This window comes from Thalia democratica, chromosome 8 (genome assembly GCF_965202585.1).
Source record: "Thalia democratica chromosome 8, ktThaDemo2.hap1.1, whole genome shotgun sequence".
NCBI classification, from domain to species: Eukaryota; Metazoa; Chordata; class Thaliacea; order Salpida; family Salpidae; genus Thalia; species Thalia democratica.
In genome coordinates, this window is record NC_139172.1 from 6,486,409 (window position 1) to 6,507,997 (window position 21,589).

Consider the following 21,589-nt stretch of genomic DNA (forward strand, 5'->3'; position numbering starts at 1 on the left):
TTTGCGCAAGATATTTTCTCGTAATATTTAGTGTAAGTTTCAAAACTACCCTTAAACACATTTAAGAACTTTTTTTTTGCTTTTCATCTTAAATTCAAAAATATCTAGTATAAGTTTGTAATTGAAGCTTCATGAACCCCTTTTTTAAATAGAGTAACTTACACACAGTTAGTTTCTGTTATCTAAGATAAAACTTACTGTAAGTTGTGCTTGAAGAATTTAACTTAGATAATGCTACAACCACAATCAAAATAAAATAATGCTTATTCACTTATCCGGACAGTTTCAGTCAGAAAAATTGAAAAAAATTCAATCTTAAACTCTAACATTTTTGTATGATACAAGTATTTAGGCTCTTATGCTGTAAGAAATTTTAGAGTGATTTTATAAACTCTACAGTTTTGTTAATTATTATGACGTAATAATACTACTAAAGATTACATTCTATCTTTGTTAAAAACTAGCTTAGTTATCATTAATCTGTAAGCATGTAAAGTAAGTCAGTTTATAATTTTTTTATTTTAATCTATTATTATTTTTAAATTGATATTTTCATTTAATCAAAAAACTATCTTTTTTAAAAAATAATAGTTAGAGCAGTTGGAATTACAAATAATAAATTTTACTTGCTTGACCCTCAAAAAACGTATATCGTTGCAGAGGGATAGTAAGTCTGATGTTTTTCTAAATTGAATAAATTAATCTAAATTTTAGCCTTTATTATTTATAGTTTTATTATGTACTCACAATTACTATGTATTCGTTTTTATTATAACACTTTCATCATGCATTGCATTATATGGGGAAGTTATATTATTTTATGAAAAAATTGATTTTTTGTACTTATCCGGATTTTTGGTTATCCGGTCATGTTTACAGAAAAATCTTGCCCAACGTGTCCGGATAAGTGAATAAGCACTGTAATTATAAAAAAGTAATACATATTTTAGTAGTTTGCGTTTCTAAGAAACATTATTGTCATTGAAGGAAACGTTTTGTATGATTAAATTAGATAATAGGATTAAAAAATATCAGTATTTGTATATAATATCTATTTCTATTTAATTTTAAAGATACAAACCTCATTGTTGGTAATATCATAAGAAAATCTTGATTTTTTTAAGAAAAAACAAAAACGTTTTCAAGCAATAATTGTTATTTATAAAGTTTTATGGTTTGCACAAGTTATTGTTTATTAGACTAACAAAACAATATTGTAAAAGTAAATTATTTTTGGATTTAACACTGTTTTGCAAATAAGGATTTATATCAAATTAATAGCAACATTAATCAAAAGTTTTTTTTTCATAAAAACTTTTACAGAATTTGATATTAAACAAAACTTTGAAGGCATAAATATACAGTACAAAAAAAAAAGTAAAATAAACTAAAAACAAAAATATACAGCAAAATATTTTTGCCAAAAAGTACTGTGAATAAATATTTATATTGTTTTAAATCAAACGTAAAAATGCAATATAAAATTCGACATATGGAGAAATTTGTTAATCTTCGTTGCAACATCTAAAGATTTTAAACTCAAATAAAAAGGTTAAAAAAGTGTAAGTTATGAAAGTCGGGTGAAAAAGGCAAGAAGTTTTCTAAGAAGTAGATTGCATTGCGAGCATGTTGAAAATAAATAGTGTGAATGTAGCGGCTACAACAAAAACAATTTGCACTTTTTCTTTGCCGAACTGACGCATGTTTCTGTGTGTTAAACGAGTTGACACACTTCAACGGAGTTACTTTTTGCAAGGACTTAATTGAATGTACTATCTCGTTTAACACAGAGAAACGTGTCAATAAAGAAAAAGTGCAAATTGTTTTTATCATATATTCCAGCGAACTTGTTTCGCGAGGATCTTTATTAACAAATAGATAAACTTTGAATTTTGAATATTAACACCGGCTATAACGACAAATCGTCCATCTTGGCTTTGAACACCAGCTCCGAGTCGCTGTCTTCGGTGGAGGACGACTTCTCGTCGTTCGAATCTACTGTGACGTCACAATCCGACCTGCTGATCTTGTGCTCGTAATCTTCCTCGGCAATCCGGTCGATCCTCTTCTGCTGCCTCAATATTTTCCTCTGCAGCTTCCTGATGAGCTTGGCCGACTTGTCCGGTTCGATTATTTCCACGGGGGCCACCACTTGGTGGCGTTGTTGATCACCGCCCCCGTCGACTTGAAGGTTCGTTTCCTTGTTGCTATGCGGCGTTGTTTCTGTAGCTTCTTTAAGCTGTTTTTTTTTAAATAATTTTATTTGCATTTAATTATTTTTAGTTTGTAAATGGTGATGAAATTTATCATTAAAAAAAAAAAAGTGAATTTAATTAAATTTTGTGGAACAGAAAAATATTTGTTATTTGTTTACATTTATTTCCTACTTTAAGACCTTTTATAAAAGTTAGGACAATAGGCATGAAATTAACTTTCAAAGTAAAATTATAAGTAAACAATTAAACGTGTATTGTTAACTTTTCTAAAAGTTAGATTATTAAATTAAATTTGAACGCAAAATTGAGTATTTCAATTAAATATTAATAAACTTAAAGTTATTAAGAGATAAATAGTTAGTTGAACTGTTAAATAAACTTGTTATAAAATGCCGAGTATGCTAATTACTGGTAATTAATAATAAACTGGCAAGTAACAAGCAGCTGTTTATTTAACGTATATACGCGTGTTGATACAGATGTACATAAAAACAAATTTTATTAATTTACTACAAAAACAAGTATCTGTGAAATGTTATGTGATCTACTTATTACGTTTATCCAGTTTAGAAAAATTGTTAATTAACATAACATGATGGTGTATTAAAATATATAATGAGAAAATAAAAATTGAGTTAGAAAGTATCGACTTTCCGTTGAGTTACTTATAGTTTGTGGTGACTCAAAGCTTCCAGCTGGTTTCTTTTCTTACTAAATAGTTTTTTTCCTCTGTTCAGAAGCATTAAAATGCAGCTAAAAACTTCACTACATATTATATGTACAGCTCTATTTAGATATGTTAAACATTTTTTTGAAACTGCAGTTTGTAGTTTTCAGTTTATGACGTTACTACGAGTTTCAGAGTGCAAGATTATTTATTTGCACTCTGAATTTAATATAGTGCAACTTTATTTATTAGAAATTACTTATAAAAATTGGTGACTTTTATCAAGTCTGCAATCGTGTTGGATTCTGAAATATTTGCTCAATTTTTTTTATGATTACTTATGCATAGCTTGCGTTTGGTAGAAAAAAATTAAAAAGTGTTTGTCAAAGTGATTATTTTATTAAAAATTGCACCGATATAAAACTATTGATAAGTATTATTAAAACACTTTACAGGTTGTCGATTTTAAATTTAGGTAGACTTATAAAAAATAATGTAAAGATTTATATATACCAATAACTATAAAAAGTGTTTTCAGCTTTAAACTGCTTAGAACTTTTACAATTGTATTTTTTGATGAAAAGTTATTTTAATGTATACTCCTCTTTTTAAACATAATTCATAGAATACTTGCTATGATTCTTACAATATTTGAATATTCTGCTGACAAATGATCTTAAAAATATCTAATATCAGATTTTTTACGACATAACAAGTACATGTTTACAAACACATTAGTTGTATGTCTTTTTACAAACAGTCAAATTAAACTTTCATTTACCTTTGTATTATGTATAATACGTTAAAAAACTTATAAAAAAGGATAAGCACTGAAATTAAATATATATTTGAATACTTTAATAAAGTTTTAAGGCTTTTAAAATTAATAAATCAGCAACATCTAAAATATAAAAGTGGCAACAATAGATTTTTATTTTTAGAAACAACTTAAACAAACCTAGGAATATATAAACTTAAATAAAAAAAATTAGAAAGCATACTATAACTATTACAGACAAAACACTAGTTATTCGTAACTTTGTTATTATTTCGTACAAAAACTAACAGAAGTTGTTGTTAGTGATATTAAAACTAAAAATAATTAGTTGTAGTTCAAATAAGCTTAGTTTAGGAAAAAGCATTAACAAAAAGAAAGGTTTTGTTTAAACTCTTAATGTATACCTCTAAAAAACATGAAGAGTTTGCATTTATGTCCTCCTGTTATCAATTTTTTCTTTTAATTTACAAGAAAATAAGGATTTAATAAACACTAAAACAAAAAACACTTAATTAAAACAACAAGAACAATCAATATATGTAATTTTCCAAATAATTATTATTTGTTCTAAGAAATCACAAAAGTAGTTCATTATATTACAAAATCTAAACATTATTTATGTAATAATAAATAAATACAAACTTTATTTGTTAGATCTTCAATAGTTTGCTGAAATTCTACTTCTTTCATTTCTTTCTCAATTGTTTCTATTTTCAATTTATTCACACATTCTTTTAGCTAAAAGTTATATTCAAAAATTATTTTAGTCACTTGCAAAGGTTGAGAATTAATTACAAAAAATGTTATAACTCTAAAGTTAACGTTTTTAAAATTAAAAAAACATAAATATAAAAATCAATATATTTGTTATCTTAAACCTTATATCAGTCATATAGATTATGTTGTAAAGTATATTAATGTTTGATATATCTATTTAAAACCTTAAGCACTTATTTTTATGCTAAAAAACTAGGCATCTTAAAGGCAAAACATAACAAGGTGGGGAAAAAAACCTAAAGAAAAAGACAATTTTGACTTACAACAAAAACAAACGAGGAACAATTACAAAATACCTGACTCTCCATGGTGGCGATTTTGTCCTGGTACTGGTTGATCTGGTGCTTGCAAGCCATCTTCGTCTTTTCGTTGGCGTCCATGGCGTCTCTGAGCACTGATATTTCCTCCTCGCTTCTGTGGAGTTGCACTTTGCACGAGTGGTTCTGTTTGCAATACAAAACAGTTATATATTTAAGTTTCTCAAATCGCCCTTCTTGTGTTTCAAATAGTATTTGTGTTTTTTTGTCTTTATCTTAATTGCTATTATAAAAAACTATTAAGTTTCAGAAAAAATCAACAAAGTTTTTTCATTTAACTTATTTTATTGCTTGAAGTACTTTTAAATGCGTCGTCGGCAATCAAGTTAAGTTTTTTTTTTTTGAAAATAGAATACAAAAGAGTAAACTATAACTGCGATATTTGTAAACAACTAACTCTTTTTGTTTTTACTTAAGTTAGTTAGATAACATAGTTATTTACGTTAACCTTGCGTTTGAATGATGGAACAAAATATCAATGAACAGTTTTTTAGGTTACTGTAAGTTACAATTATAACAGTATTGAAAACTCATTTTAGCCTTTATTAAGTTTAGATCATAATATAAAGCATAAAACGTTATGCACTGAAAAGTATTGTGGTTTCATAAAGTGAACTTGTCATTAGCCTTTATGTCAACGCGTGAAAGACTACATTAATCATTTCTGCAACGGCAGATTTGTTTACTTTTCTAATTATCACTTTTTATTATTAAAGGGTTTTAATAAACTTAAAAGTGTTCTTGAAGAATTTTTTATTATTTTTAAAAGTCAGAAGTATAACCATTTAAATTTTGTAAAAAATAGATTTTGTCCAAAGCATGACAATTGTTACATAAACTGTTAGATTAGAAAAGAATTAAAGCTTTTTTTGTTTTGAATTGATCAACTGTAAACTTCATACTTTTTTTGTATATAAACACAAAACAGTTTGTAGCTGTAAAAACAAATTTATCACGGAATAAGTTTTTACCAGCCTATTTTTTAAGCATTCAAACTTTATTAAACTAGGTGCTTTATAATACTACAAGTTAATAATTAACAGAATTTGATACAAGAATTAAATTAAATTTTGTATTTAAAAGTTTTATACATAAAATGAACATAAGAATACAAACTCATAGCCAATACACAAAAATACTATTAATCTTAATTGAACTACTACAATATACAACAAGGTAATATTGAAACTGACGCTGGTTTCCAGCATTGTGATCTGCTGCTTGAACTCGGCGTTGTTCAGCAGAACTTGCTGGTGCTGAATGCGCATCTGCATGACCTGCTGCTGCAAGTCGAGTATTATCGACTTGTTCTGCTTGTTCGTGCTGAAGTTGAACGTCTGCGTCATACTACTGTTCATCTTCTCCATGTGTTTCTGTTGATGGGAAATTAATATAAAATAAAAAATGTGTTAAATCTGGTTTGTGAAAACTAACACTGGAAACAGACGTTGTATTTGAATTTTATACCTGATAATTAAATTTTTATTTTAGAAAATGTTTAAAATTAAATTGCTTTCATAGTTTTATTATATGTTAGGTAGCATCTTCTCCATGTGTTTCTGTTGGTGATTTGCATTAAATGAAAGCTGGTTTGTAAAAATAGTACTGAAATAGAAGTTAGACTTGATTTTATGGTAATATAAAGTCTTACTGTTTTTGAATTTAGGAATATTTTTATAATTAACATATATACAAATAGCATTTGTCACTTTAAACTCCTCATCTATGGCTTAAAATATTTCTGATAACAACTTTTAGTTTAATAATTTAGCTTTCTTTATATTAAATTAAGCAGACTTTATATTTAAACAGCATAATAAATTTTTTAAATTCTTTTAAAAAGTAGTATAAAATGATAATAGATCTAAAACATAAAAAGATAATTAAACCTGATTGTACAACTTATTATAATCCAGCAAATACACGCAACAAAACATTTTGAAACTATTAAGTTATACTTATTTTAGTTATAAAACATTGAAGATAATAATTAAAATAAAATTTGAGTATAAATTTAAACAAATCAAACAAATTATTTACAATTATTACATAGCTTTAATAAATAAAATTTTATGTTTGTACCGATTAACAAAACACAAAGTTTTCTTTTTTTGCATTTTTTTTTATTACTCGAAAAGAGTTATTTGAATTTATTATCACTGTTATTATTATCAATGTTTTTAATAGATTTTTGTACCAATGAAAAAAAAACAAACTCAAGTAAAACATACTTTGAAAAATATATAACTGCAAAATTAGTTTTATTTGTTTAAACAAGTGGAATACTTTTAACTTAACATGATTATTTTAAACCTTTTTAATTGATATAACAAATAGACCAGTTAAAAGTTTACACAAATACAAACTATTAGTTTTTATCAATTGTTCACGTAGTATAATGTATTACCTCTTCACTTGTCTACTAAAATAACCAATAAAGAACATGCATATCGCTTTTTCGAGCATAAAACTTCTTAAATAACCATAGTTGTACAGTTTTATAACAAAAGTAAATTCTATATTAGTAAACTTATAAATGCCAGAGACAAATTTTAATCTAAATAAACTTCAAGTTCATTATAGTTTTGATATAAGTGACAAAGCATTTGTTTGAAAGGTTGTTTTTTGTAAAAACTGTGCTTCTTTATATTATGTCAGTATATAGTATAGCACCATAATGGAAATATATATCAATAAATCTTCACTTTTAGTACGAATCTATTGAAGGTTTGTTAAATTTTAAAATCAAATGCTTTTTACATATAGTTAAAAACTTTTAAGATCATCACAAAGTTGTGCTATAATGTATAATTTAATAATAAAACTTAAATAAGCTGATAAAATATATCAAGAGACTGATATTTTATATTAAATATAAACTCGATAAAATCAAGAAATTTCCACAAGTTTACAATAATAAAAAGTGGCATTATTGCCATTTATAAAATAAGTATCCTCTTTAATTACCGATAAAAGTTTTCAAAAATAGTTTTAAAACAAGAAAACAACTGAAATCAATCGAACTAACATTGAAATTATTGTTGAGCTGGGACACATTTTGTTTCAGTTCTTTCAGCAAACTGCAACTCTCAGCTTCCCTAAGTTTCGTAGCAACGAGTTCTTCCTCCAATTCTCTAACTCGTGATTGGTCCGTCAGTTCCCGGTTACGCTCCGATAAATCCACGCACTTTTCCTGTGATTCAATAAGAACTAAATGTGAAAAAGTGCAAAATTGGTCCACGACAGTTTGAATTTTGAATTTTTTAACTCTAATAACTTTAAATTGTTGTGAAATATTTTTTCTAGTAAATATAAAAGCAATGCTGTCAAATTATTATTAATTAGATGTATTTTTTATAACTTTCCAGGTAAAAATATGAATTTCCAATAAGAACTAATAATGATTACCAACTTTTAGGTTTGAGAACTTGTCTTCCAGTTCAGCCTCCTTGTTTTTAAGTAAAACCAATTTTTCCTCCAGTTCCTTCGTGTAACTTCCTTGAATTGAGCCGACATCGGATTTCGTGCAACTTCCCGATTTGTTGCTGATGTCGGATTTCGTGCTGCCCACTGATTTGCAGTCGAACGAGATGTTTCCTGTTAAAACAAACACATAAATGACTTGATAGTTTCAAGCACAAGTATAAACATTAAAATAAAATGTTAAAAAACACAGACAATGTTTTTTTAATTGTTAAATATTTATTTATTTAAACTTTGTTATAAAATGAAACTTGATTGTCTTCTTCAAATTTCCTTAAAGTCTTGAAAATAGTAGAAAGTACGTTAAGTTACACTTATTCACAGATTTATAATTCTTCATAAAAACTAAAATACAAAATGAATTTATGGAGAACAAAAAAACTTTACTTTTGAGTACAGGGCGGCCTTAATAAATTCAAGTTCTGTTTTTAGACAAACAGAAAACATAATATTGATAAAATTTATTTAACTTTTACTAAATAAGTATACAACTAATAAATCTAAAACTTTAAAAAATAATTAAACTAAAAATCAAGTAAAACTAAGTTTTTGTGTTTATTAAAAAATATTTTATAGCTAAGCAGGACTCAGAATTAAAATATTTCATTTTAAAGGTTTACTTTTTTGAACTTAATATACATATTGATAGCTTAATAGTTTAATCAGTAAGTTTAGTTAGCTGATTTTTAAATAATAGTTTAAATCAGTTCACATATACAAACGGAATGTTTGCTTTTTATTTTTCTATTTTAAGTAAAAGTATAAGGAAATTTAAAAAAAACAGACTTCTTTAGTATTTAATTTATTTTTATTTGTTTAATGTAACTATATAAAAAAATTTAAATATTTGTACGCACATTGTAAATAAAATTGACGTATAACACGTGCCGAAGACAAGCGCTTTAAAAGTTTATAATTACAAAAAAGTAAAGTTGATTAAACACAACGTAACATGTTTTTCAAGTAGCTAATAATTGAATTCGCATCATACAAACTGAACAAAAACTATCAATTTAAATGCTAAGCTTGTTTGTATGTAATAACCTGTTTTATCTTCTACAACGTTCTCGTTACTTTTTTCGTCAGTACTTTTTACTTTGCCTATTCTTCCCTGTCTTTTAGCTAGTGCCAATTCTTTTTGAAGACGAATTTTATCTTCAGCATCAATCGCCCTATTTAACCGTTCCTGTGTTTAATAAAATATATATTTAAAAAAATAAAAACAAAATAATTTAGTTTAAAGTTTATATAAGTTTGATTGTTTTTATGATTGTATTTTTAAATAATGCTTCATTTGAAATCTTATATAAAATAATTTGTAATTGATAAAGCTTTTACAAAATATACCTATTGAAATATTGTAGCTGTTATTTTTTTATATTTTAAACAAAAACTCCTTAATTTCAATTTTATACTCATAAGTTATTACCAAAGTTTTCAAAAAAGATCACACTATAGAAGAAAACAGAGTTACAGATTTTGTGCAAAAGATACTTCAACATAAACTAAATCTCAAATAAAGCTTTAATAAGCTAATTAGTTTTTATAAAGTAAGTCTGATGACCAACTGATTTTTATCTGTGTTTCAAAAATTTTGTTAAAACGACTTGGTTTGAATTGAATTTTTCTTACAAACTTCATATTAATCATTTTACAACTACTTTTGAAATCAAGAGATAACAAACAACTGTATTTTTATTTTGAACAAAATTTAACATTTAATGTTTGATTACTAAAACAAACAGAAAATAATGTAAAATAATTTACTAACACTCTAAAAAAAACAGCAAACAGTTTAACTTAACTGTTTTCATTAACTTTTGCACATGTTTACTTAACAAAAGATAAATATAACAACTTGTAAAAAGATCAAAGCGATAGTTTAAAACTATTTTTCAACATTACCTTTTGTATATTTCGTACTAAAGCATAAGTTGGTGTAATAATTCAATTTTATAAGATAAAACTAAGCTTAAAAACAACTTAAAACAGACTCTTGGAAAAACATAAAAATATGTCAACAACAAAAGTAGTTATTGTTTTCTTTATACAGACAATTTAAAAAATTTTAAATGTGTATTCTAAATTTAATTTTAACATTATTTACAAAAACACCAACCATTGGAATTATTTTTTTAAATAAATTGACAATCAAGTGATCTAAAGTTGTAAGCTTGACAAAGAAAACATCAAAACTTACAAAAGTAATCCTAACTAATGGATATTCCCATAACTTACAAGTTAAAAATCAAAATACAACCTGTATGAGTTTGTCGGCCAAATTCAGGTTTTCTTCCTCGAACGCCTGCACTTTTTGCAACAACAACCTGTTCTCCGTCTTCAGTGTTCTCATCTCGATCATGTCTTCAGTTTCCTTCGATCTCGTGTCGCTATATTCCTTCTCCCATCTGTTTTTGATGTTTTAAATAAATTAATTGTGTTCCTTATTATAATAGCTAATAGAAAAAGTTTTTGAGTGTTTTAAAATACCCAACTCGACTGATATATTATTACGTCATTGAGCTTAAAGTACGTATTATTTTAATATTGAAATTTAGAATACACTTTAATCTGAAGCTATAAAACTGAGCTTTTTAAGGCCATAGGGGGGTCCAACACTTTTTTTTACAAAAGTTAACTTTGGCTTTTATACAAAAGCTTTAAGTACAAACTACAAGTCAGTTTTTATAGAATTCAAAAATATCATTTACGTTTAGAGATATTTTATTTTTTATAAAAAGTTTCCGATACAAATGTATGGACTGCAAATTTTTTGGAGTCAATTTTCTTGGAAATTTAGAAAATCACTAAAAATCTATTTCCTTCTTCATTTTTCAAGCAATCTTCTTCAAATTTTAAGGAAATGTTCCTTATAGTATGAAAAAAAACGTTACTTATGAATTAAAATAATTTAAAAAAAAATTTTAATTAAATAAAAAAAAGTCGTTTTTTTTCAAAAAAAATAAATTTTTACTTAAAATTTTTAAAATTCCAAAGTAACATTTTTTTGTCATTGTATAAAGATTAGGCTGTGAAAGTTTGAAAAAGATTGCTAAAAATGTAGGAGGAGATAGATTTATAATGAAATAGTCTTTTTTCGCTGTTTTAGTTTTCCCTTCCCAAAGGGCCTATTATGCGGCCCAACTTTGACTTTTCAATTCTCAAAAAATGTTTTGAATTTTTTAAAACGGTAAAAAGCAACTTGGAGCTTAGTAAAAACTGTATAAAATTAGATCAACTTGTAAAAAACATGGCTTACCCCCCTATGGCCTAAATTCATTAGTTACAATATGCAAAAACGTATACAAAATACTTGTTAAACAACTTGTATAACTTGTACAACAACTATAAATAAACTGATTGTCAATAAATTCTAAGTAAAAATTTAGAAATTATTTGCCTTTAGTGAGACTTAGTACAGACATAATTCAGTGTTTAATATTTTATTTAATATATTCAAAAGAAGACTCGCAGAATAAAAACTTCACGTTTGCTTAATACTAAAATAAATAAATAATTTTGGGCATCAAACGTGCGAGAATAAGTTTGTTTATTTATCACAATTTATCGTACAGTAATACTGTTTTCATTAAGCTTTGATAAGTGTGCTTCAAATTTCTTCATTAGCCGGATCTAATTCTAATTACCGCTATAAAATACTAGAAAACCACATGAACTATTTAACTTTTTATAGTAACGCTAAATGCAAAATAAAGGACTTAATCTAGTAACAGGGCTACCACTGCGTCAAAACGAAACAGATTCATTACAAACTCTACTTGATTTTTTAGGTTTTGCTAAATTAGAAGTCAATTAGAATCTAGTACGACCATTTTTTATAACAAAACTCTAACTTGCGTTTCAATTTTAGTAAGCTTGGGTACTAAGCTCATAAAGTGTAAAAGAATAACTATTTTAGATGATGCAGTCGTTAACTAAAACCTTTCATTGATACTAAGCTCATTTCTATAAAATAAACAAGTTAAATGATAAAAGCTTAACTAATCAAACTATAAAATTTAATCTAAATTACGATTCATATTAAATTAATATAAAAGCTAGTAGCCTGGCATTAAAAAGTAAATTTTAAATAGCCTTAGTTTTTCTAAAACTTAAAACTAGCTTGAGTGGAATTTTTGAAAAAAGTAATATACGAAAAAAGTGAAAATCTAACAGCTCTTCAAACAATATTATTTAAGATGATCAGCAAATTACTTATAAAACATTAATCCATCAAAAAATACTACAACTTTCTAAAGTAGATTGACTCCATGTCACGATAATGAAAGTATAAACAAAAATAACTTAAAAAAAACTTCAAACGTTTCTAAATTAAACAGAGTAGTTTTTAAAAAATGGTGAGTATTTATAGCGGTATTAATTTTATGTTGAAACTTTTCAAAAGCAATTAATAAATATCAACATATGTATGTTCTATATAAATCTGTAGTCACAAACTATCTATTTTATCAAGTATATTTAATACAATGTAACATTTAAAACTAAAAATTAGTTTTACTGCACCTTTTAAAATAGTTTCTTAAATAGTCAAATCTTTAACATATAGACAAAATAGTTTGCCAAATAAAGCTAATAAGTACTTAATTTGGTTTATAAAAGTAATAAATCATATAGAAAACAAAGCAAAAACGTATAAAACAATAAACGAAAATCTAATAAACATAAATAATGTTAAAACAGTAAAATAAAAATACTAGTTTACTAGTATAACTGATTACTATAGTTTACACTTTTCGGGTATTTGTAGAAAACATGATCAAAGAAAAAAAAAACTTACTGTAAAAATCTCATCATAACTTTGACTCTATCAACTTTTTCATACCTTAAACTCACTACTTCTTTTGACAGAAACATGTTACAAATTAAAACCCAGTTACTACCAACAAAAGTTTTCATACGAAATTAAACTTATTTTAAACTTGGTAGTCACTGTTACATCAAACACAATTACTCACAAACATCACTCAATAGTTTGCTTGATAAAAATAGTAAATTTACAACATACATATAAATTTTCAAAAAAGTTGTAAGGTTATTAATTATGAACTACTTAAGTAAGTAAAAGCATAGTACAAAATGTAAACTTATTCTTAATGCTGCCGTTTATAAATACTAATAGTTTAAGTTTATAATTACTAAAGTTAATTAACCGAAAATTATTTTTAATACAATTTACATATTTGGTATGTAAATGTTCTAAGCTTGACTTCATATATATACTATTAAATGTTTTACAAACTTTTTCATTTTTTTCGGGTTGTACTTGACAATTTTGTAAGCTTTTTCAAACAGAATATCTTGATTGTTGTTGTAATACACCGGAACTTCTTTGTGAACCAGCTGTAAAAAATATACACTAGGTTTTGAAAAACTATTCTAAATTTCAGATTATAACAATTTTACAGATGAAAACAATAAAATATTAGATAGAAATAGTAACTGTTTTTTTGTTAATTTACGTTTAAAAACTTTTAAAGAATGGTATACAAAAAAATTGTAAAACAAATCTCATGTTATCATTTTACACTTACTTTTAAACAAGCTAATAATATAACTAACCCTTAACATTCTTTCCATATCCATGTTTAGAAGTTTTTCCTTATTATCAAGAAGTATCGTCAATCCAAGACGAAAAATTATTTCAATTCCCTATAAAGTAATTAAACATAAAGATTGCAATAAATACATAATTTACAATTTAGTTTAGTAGTGGAAATATAACCATCTAATTGTTAGAATATAGCAATAAAACTTTTTATTTTTATCAAGTTCTATAATGTAAAGTTATTTTACAATTATAAACGGTGTATCAAAATTATCACTGTAGAAGTTTTTAAACAAGTATAAAATACATAAATAGTTTACTTTTAATTGAAGCCAGTGGTTCCCTAGAATATTAAAAGCTGTGCACAATAAATCATTTAATAACTATTTATTTGCACACTAGGTGATTAGGTAAACAAATATTTTACACAAAAACTGCTATTATTATGTTTCTGTGTATTTTTACTACACTAAAACTTGCTTAGAAACATCATAAAAAAGGTTTTGAAAGTTAAATAAGATACAATTTCAATATTTTTAAATTATTTATAGTATTAAACTTTATTTGGACAACAAATTGACTTTTGTGCACACTTTGAAAAACACTGCTTAAAAACAAACCCGATGTAATTCATAAATTAACAAATTATTGTTTAAAAAGTAAAACAGTTTTAATAACTAATTACACTTTTTGGTATATATCAATTTAAAAAAATCTAAAACAATTCATGGCAAATAAGAATACTTTTTAACCTCAAATTTTTTTAACCTAAGACTAAACTACATTTATATTACTTTAAAATTAAAATTTTACTGAAAAATATTCATACTCAAATAAAACTAAAACTATAATAAAATTAGTACTTTTAGTTTTTATAAGAGAAATCAGTTTTATTTATGACATGAGCAATTGAATTGCTGTTGTTAATATAAGCTAATACTTTTTATTATGTTTATTATATATTTAAGCAATCTATTTTATCAAAAAAGTAAATAATACCTTTTCAAGTTTTATGAAACTCAGAAGCCACAGAACAATTTTAAAATTTATTCAAGCTTATTATATATACATCTATTAGAATCTAAACTTTTTAAAAACTTTAACAGTTTATTAATGACAAACTGTATACTAGTTTATATATCGAGGAAGATATTCTTAATTTTAAAACTAATTAAAAATAAAGTTATTTTATACATTTGTAATTTAAATATCAAATTTTAATGTCATAGTTTTTGTATTGGTAAAAAGTAAAGTTTAATTTTTTATAACAATTTAACAAAAACAAAAATTTATCGAAAACTAAACTTATTTAAAATGTAATATTTTTAAAACTACTTTAAAAACATTGTTTTTCAATTAAACAACCATGTAAGTTATAATTTTGAGCATTATAAAACAAACATAAACTTGACTGTTTAGATAAGTTAAAAAATTTTCATTAAAACACAAAAGCGCATAAATAAAAAAATTAAACTTTTCTTAACCTACACTTCTAAGCTTACAAAGTTCTTTAAGAAAATAAATTTCCTTAAGAAAATAAAGTTTTTTTACATAAATTATTCAATTTATACTTCAATTTAATTTAAATTACAAGATAAAACTAAACGGGACTAGAAACAATAGAAAACCGCACTGTGTACAAATAAATTTAATTTTTAACTTAAAAAAGACACTCTGATGCGTTTTAAAAAAATACAAATTATCTTCAAGACTTTTATAACTAATATACATAGACTTTTGTTTTATTTTTTTCCTGAACTGTTTTAGTACTATGTCATCAAGTAAAAAGTAATAGCAAGTAGACCTCAAATTGTTAAAGACTACTCAATATTCAAAAAAAAAACTTTACCTCAGATATGAACACGTCAAGTATTCTGGCACTTAGGTTCGTGTCGAATGTGGTGGCCATGAGTGTAAGGAACCAGGACGAAGCGAATGATGAAGTGTGAAAAGCTTGCGCTTGCATGTGCACGAACAAATCGTTGCAATGTTCCTGATAGCAAGTTAAAATTTAATTGGGCTTCATTTCATAAGCACAGTCAAATTATGATTATCGAAAAAGGATGGCAGCAAAAAATATGCCTATAATATTTCCAACTGTTAAAAAGTATAATACAGAGCTTTATGCTTTTAAAACAAATTGGTAAGAAAAAATAAGAAAATAATTTTGTGGAAAAATAAGGATAATTAGCTTAGAAACGCTATCTATAATTAAATATTTTAATTTGTACAAAACAAAAATACCTGCAGCAGCAATTCAAATTGGAACATGCACAGCCCCAGGTAGCTCATGGAGGGTTTGAACAGCTCACGAAGTCCGTAAGAGTGCATCAAGGACACGAACACTTGGAAGCTGTCCTCCTCCGGCAGGTGCATCAGCAGTAATCCTGCTATGAACGCTGATCCCTGGCAGTATCCCACCTCCCTATCCACTAGTGAGTACGCCTGCAAGTTTGTTGCTTACATTTGTTATACAAAAAATATAAGAGCTGCGGTCATAAAGGGTCGAGAAAAATCCAACTTGTGTGGTAAAATTTGGTTACAAATTATTTTATTTTTAACAAAATATTTTAATCTTCATAGTATGATTTTTTTCTGACTTTGAACTGTATTAGCTTATTGAAGTTGAAACTTACAAAGTATAAAATAAGTTAATATGTTTTTAATTTTATGAGCTTTCAATATCTACAAAGCAATGATAAGCTTGGATAAAATCTCGAAAAATAGAACATGATTAATTTATAAGTTTCCCTCATAAAAGGTTGTATGAACTTAGCATTATAAATATTTTTACTGAAGAATTCATAAACTTTAAAACTTAATTTTACAACAGGGTACAATTAGAATTTTTAAACTAAATATACAATAAAATTAACAACTTCGTTAATACACAGAAATTCGGTTTAATAAACTATCTACTAACTTATTTATAATTATACATACAGTTTAATAAGTATTACCGCTGTAAATTATATAACAGTTTAAAAATCTAAGTTTAGAAAAAGCTATTCTTCTATGTAATTTATTAACTAAGAATAAAATAATTAAATATAGAATTCCTAAGCTATACAAACAAGTAAAAAAAACTACTAATCTATCATAAAATCTTTTACAAGATTAAAAAACTTACAAGCAGTCTTTATACAATACTAGCAAGAATCAATTACACTTTGAAAGTAAAAACTAAGAGAATGTCAACATTGTACACTAAAACAAAATTAAACGGATGAATTTAAACTGAAAACCAGTTATATTTAACACACTTGCAGATATTTTTATAAATATTATTATTAAAAACAAATTTTTAGTGTTATTATTAATTTATAGGTTATTAGAAAACCTATAAACTACAACTTAAAGAGAATCATACCTTTATTACGTTGAATAGTACACTCTGTCCATTTTTGTTTTTGAAGAACTTTTCTTCCGGATAAGTTCTGGTGATGTCCCTCCTGATGAGTTTCTCACTGGGGGAAGTTTTTTTGAGAAGGTCCACGTAACTGACGTTGACATGGAAACTGTCCGCCTCACACAGGAGGGGCCACAATAACTTCCTGTACGAGTTGGGAATACCTTTCCGAATTATTTCCTTTAAACAGTGTAGTTATTAATTGGATGCTAAAAACAGTTGTAAAAATATTTCTAATCTAATAAAGTAATTGCTTTAGTACTTTCAATTAAGAATAATTTTTTGTATGTAAAAAATTAAAATACAAATATTTGAAATATTTCTAATAACAATAAGTGAAAATATAAATTCTATTAAAAAACTTAAGTTATTCAGGTTGAAAAAAATTATGTTAAAAAAATGTCATAAAAACATTTAAAACAAACTTTGTCATTTTTTATATTTTCAAAGCAGTCAAAACTTCTTTAGACATATCAAAATCTTCAAAAAAATTTATAAAAATTACTTGAAAACTTATTTATATACTTTAGCAAGCTTTTAGGTATTATAAACCAAAAAAAAAAACAATTACAAAGTAAGGACAAATATTAAATAAATTATTTACAGTTTGGAATAAAATAAGACTTAAATACTTAAAACAAACTTTGAGCTTAGGTTTGTTTTTATTAAAATCGCTCCATTTTGTAATTATTTGTTCCCATTTTTGAATTTTAAGTTCTTCAGAAGTATTTTCATTTGTATGATTGCTTTGTGAAGAAACCTTCCTCTTCTCTATGCACTTCAATGATTTAGTATCCGCTTCGAGTAATCTAAAAAATACAAGTAAAATAGTATTTTAAATAGTGATAACTACTTTAATTACTATAAAATCTGTTTTCTTTTTTAGATTTATTATAATTTGTAAAGTTTGTTTTAATTATTATACAACTAAAGTTGTAAAAAAAACAATTATATGTATAAAATAAAACTAATAAATAAATAGCAAAACTACTAATAGCTAGCTAAGCCAATAAACAAGAAGTAATAATAGATGTAATACTCCATTTAATACTAGAAGTCTAAACAGGTTCAACACGAAAGAACTTGTTTTCTTTTAAATATATTTTTGTATGAAAATTAGAAACAAACGTTAAAATTATAATTAATAAAATATTTCAAATAAATTAGTAACAAAACGAACCTATTTTGTTGTCGAACCTTTTCTAAGATTAACTTTTCTTCGTCGTTTAAATTTTCATCTATTTCTATTTAAGGTTAATGTATAAGTATAAAAAATTTTTTAAAAACAATTTGTAAAATACAATGTGTATAAACCACTACAGACAAAAAATGTAACTAAATTATTTTTATAGAAACATAAACACAAGTTGAATTTATTTAGTACATGCTATGTCTTAAACATTTTTAGAACAAAATAAGGATATAATGCATTATCAAACGATTAAAACTAATATAAAAACTTAAAAAGTGACTTAAAGTAGAATAAACGTGTTTAAAATTTAAGTTCTAGTTTATTTATATTATGATATTAATCTCAAAATTGATTGCATGTGTTAAAAGAACATTTTTTATCAACTAGACTAAATGAAAAATAAAAACATTTGACTTATGAGTAACTGCATACTTAATTCAAGAAATATATTATGAATACTAACCTGAAGTACTCATTTTGCTAGAAGAACCAAAATTATCTTCCCGTAGGTTAGTAGATGAGTTTACCAGATCTTTAACACGTTTTTTAAATGATTCTGTTCAAATTTAAATCAAGTTTTAAACAAATCAGCTTTTGTTTTATTTCTAATCATAGAAAGTAATAGATTTAATTTGCAAGTAAGATACATTTTGAATCTTTTATAGTAAAACTGTTTAATTGCAGTTTAAAAAGTCACAAACAGCAATAAAAAAGTTGAGAAAAAGACAACATAGATGAAACAGAAAACTTAAGTTTATAAAAAATAAAGTAATACCAGTAGTTATTCAAACTCTAATTTTAACTTAAAACCTAAATTAAATTTTTTTATGTGAAGGTTAACCTTATTAGAGCAATAATTGAAGTAGCAGTATTTCTTGTACTTGCATATCAAAACAAAACTATCTATATTTTTACTGGGGTGTACTTTCAAGTATAAATAATAGGAGAAATACTTACAATTATTTTATTTTACTACTTATTAAAAGATATTAAACTATCGAATTGAAAACTAACAAAATATAAATACATAAATTTGAATAAGTTTCAGAATATATTCATAAAACACCAATAAGTGATATATATTAAAACACCTATGTTAAATCTTAGTCAGTACTATTATAAAGAACAAACTTAAAATATAATATTAAACGTTAATCTATAACATAAATACACTTGAATTTTTTTTTAGTCAACTTTGATAATAAAACTAATTTCATAATTAAACAAAATGTTGCTTTTTTAAAAAAATATCTATTTATTTAAAATTATTATTTTTAAGTTATATAATCTTTTCAAGTTATCTTTTTATTTTTTAACTGACATGTTATGTTAATTATAGATAAAGTTATACTCTGTTTCTGGACAACAATAGAAGATAAAACATATTTAACTTTGTATATTTAATTTTGATTATTTAAGGATCAAATTGAAGTTTAAAAATTTCAACAATAAAAAGCTAGAATAACTAGTTTTCTACTGCTGGATCTGACCATAATTTGCCAAGATCTGGTTAAAAAAAAATTTTGAAAAAAAAACATGTATCTGGTCTGGGCAGAATCTAGATTTATTAAAATGGTCCTATATTGAACAAAAATTTATATTAAGGTTCCACATCCAGCAAAGCTTTGCCAGATAAAAAGCTATACCTGGTCCAGAACTTTTATCTAAATTCAAAAAAATAATTCACTTAATTAAAATAGCAAAACTAAATTATTCAAATAAACATGCGCATATAAATACATACTTTAGTAGATCAGCAAAATTTCTACAAGCATATCTGCAATTGTTAAAAGCTTAATCATTCTATAAAAAAATTAAAATTCTGAAATTACTGTTAAATAAAAAAGTTATCCAACAGAATTACAAAATAATTACAAGTAGTAATCAACAAATTCTAATGTTAGTAATTCCCATGCTATATCAAGGCAACATAACCATTTTTCTGAAATTATCTTATGTATAAATATTTGTCATTATAAAGCTAATATAGATTGCAATTATCAATTATAACTGAGTTTTGAAGCTTTAAAACTCCTGAAACTTTACTTAACAGCGTTTGAAACTTTATTAAATACCAGCAAAAATATTATTAATTAATTAACTTTATTGGAAAATTTATACCATTACTGAGTTTTACCACAAATATATTTTCAATGTTCAAATTTCAACTTTAACTTTTCGACAGAACTGGCTTATACACAACTATTCTTATCAAAGTTTTATAAAAATACAAGGAAAGATTAAAATTTTTTGATCTTTAGCAGGAAATTTTTTATAACTAACATTGTTTATTGGTAAAAAACACCAGTAACTTTTATAATAAAAATAAATATACATAAACAATAAGAACTTAAAAAATAAAACAAATGTACAACAAATAGTTTTCACTTAAGAATCATGTATTAAATAATGAGGCATACTTTTGCAAATGTAAAGCTGTTCTTTTTTTTTTGAGTAACAAAACGTTGTTAGATAATAAAGTTTTTGTTATTTACCAAAAACTTCATATTCAAAAACAGTTATTTAAATTTGAAAAATAAGTTTAAAATAACCTATATTTATTAATTTTTACTGAAAATAATATAAAAAATTATTGAGTATTAAAACTTTTTTGCAAAATTGTTCAAGTTATTAGTTTAAAATCTACTATCAGGCATATTATCATACAATTATAACTAAATATATAAACCATACGAAACTATAAATTTTAATTTTTAGTTAAAGAAAACAATAAAAAATCTTACGTAAGTAGGAACTTCTGCCATCATTGTGGTGCATCTTTTGAATTTATACACAAACCACCATTACAATACAACTAAAATTAAAAACATTCTTGTGTTAGTGCACAAAGTTTTATTTAATTACAAAATATTTTAGAAGCAATAATAAAATTAAATAGTGTCTTTTGCATTTTATTTCAAATAGTTAAGTTTATAATTTGTTATAAAAACAATTTAAAACTATTAACACATGCATGCTTTTTGTAACAATTAGCTGTACTTCATAAAACGTTTGCAAAAATCTAACTTTGTAATTCAATACTAAAACATTTTATTAGCTAAACTGTAATAACACACATTCTATGCTTTCTTTGATAAAGTTGTTATTTTGATTTAAAACAAATGCTATTTTTTAAAAAAACATTCAAAAATCATTAATAAATAACATTAATTTAAAAAGCTTT

At 24.7% G+C, this 21,589-nt stretch overlaps 1 protein-coding gene across 1 annotated transcript; it reads right to left on the reverse strand.

The window, feature by feature from the left end:
• Nucleotides 1-1,352: 1,352 nt before the first annotated feature.
• Nucleotides 1,353-21,221, reverse strand: LOC145841861 (EVI5-like protein). Its single transcript, XM_082949148.1, has 17 exons — nucleotides 21,150-21,221; nucleotides 18,869-18,961; nucleotides 18,394-18,457; nucleotides 17,857-18,022; nucleotides 17,175-17,393; nucleotides 16,049-16,249; nucleotides 15,654-15,797; nucleotides 13,819-13,908; nucleotides 13,499-13,599; nucleotides 10,499-10,646; nucleotides 9,283-9,424; nucleotides 8,168-8,352; nucleotides 7,784-7,948; nucleotides 5,949-6,128; nucleotides 4,735-4,881; nucleotides 4,304-4,399; nucleotides 1,353-2,239 (listed from the first exon to the last, which is right to left on the reverse strand). The coding sequence occupies exons 1-17, from the start codon at nucleotides 21,181-21,183 to the stop codon at nucleotides 1,910-1,912; spliced, it is 2,505 nt and encodes an 834-aa protein (XP_082805274.1). The 5' UTR covers nucleotides 21,184-21,221; the 3' UTR covers nucleotides 1,353-1,909.
• Between the last annotated feature and the right edge of the window lie 368 nt (nucleotides 21,222-21,589).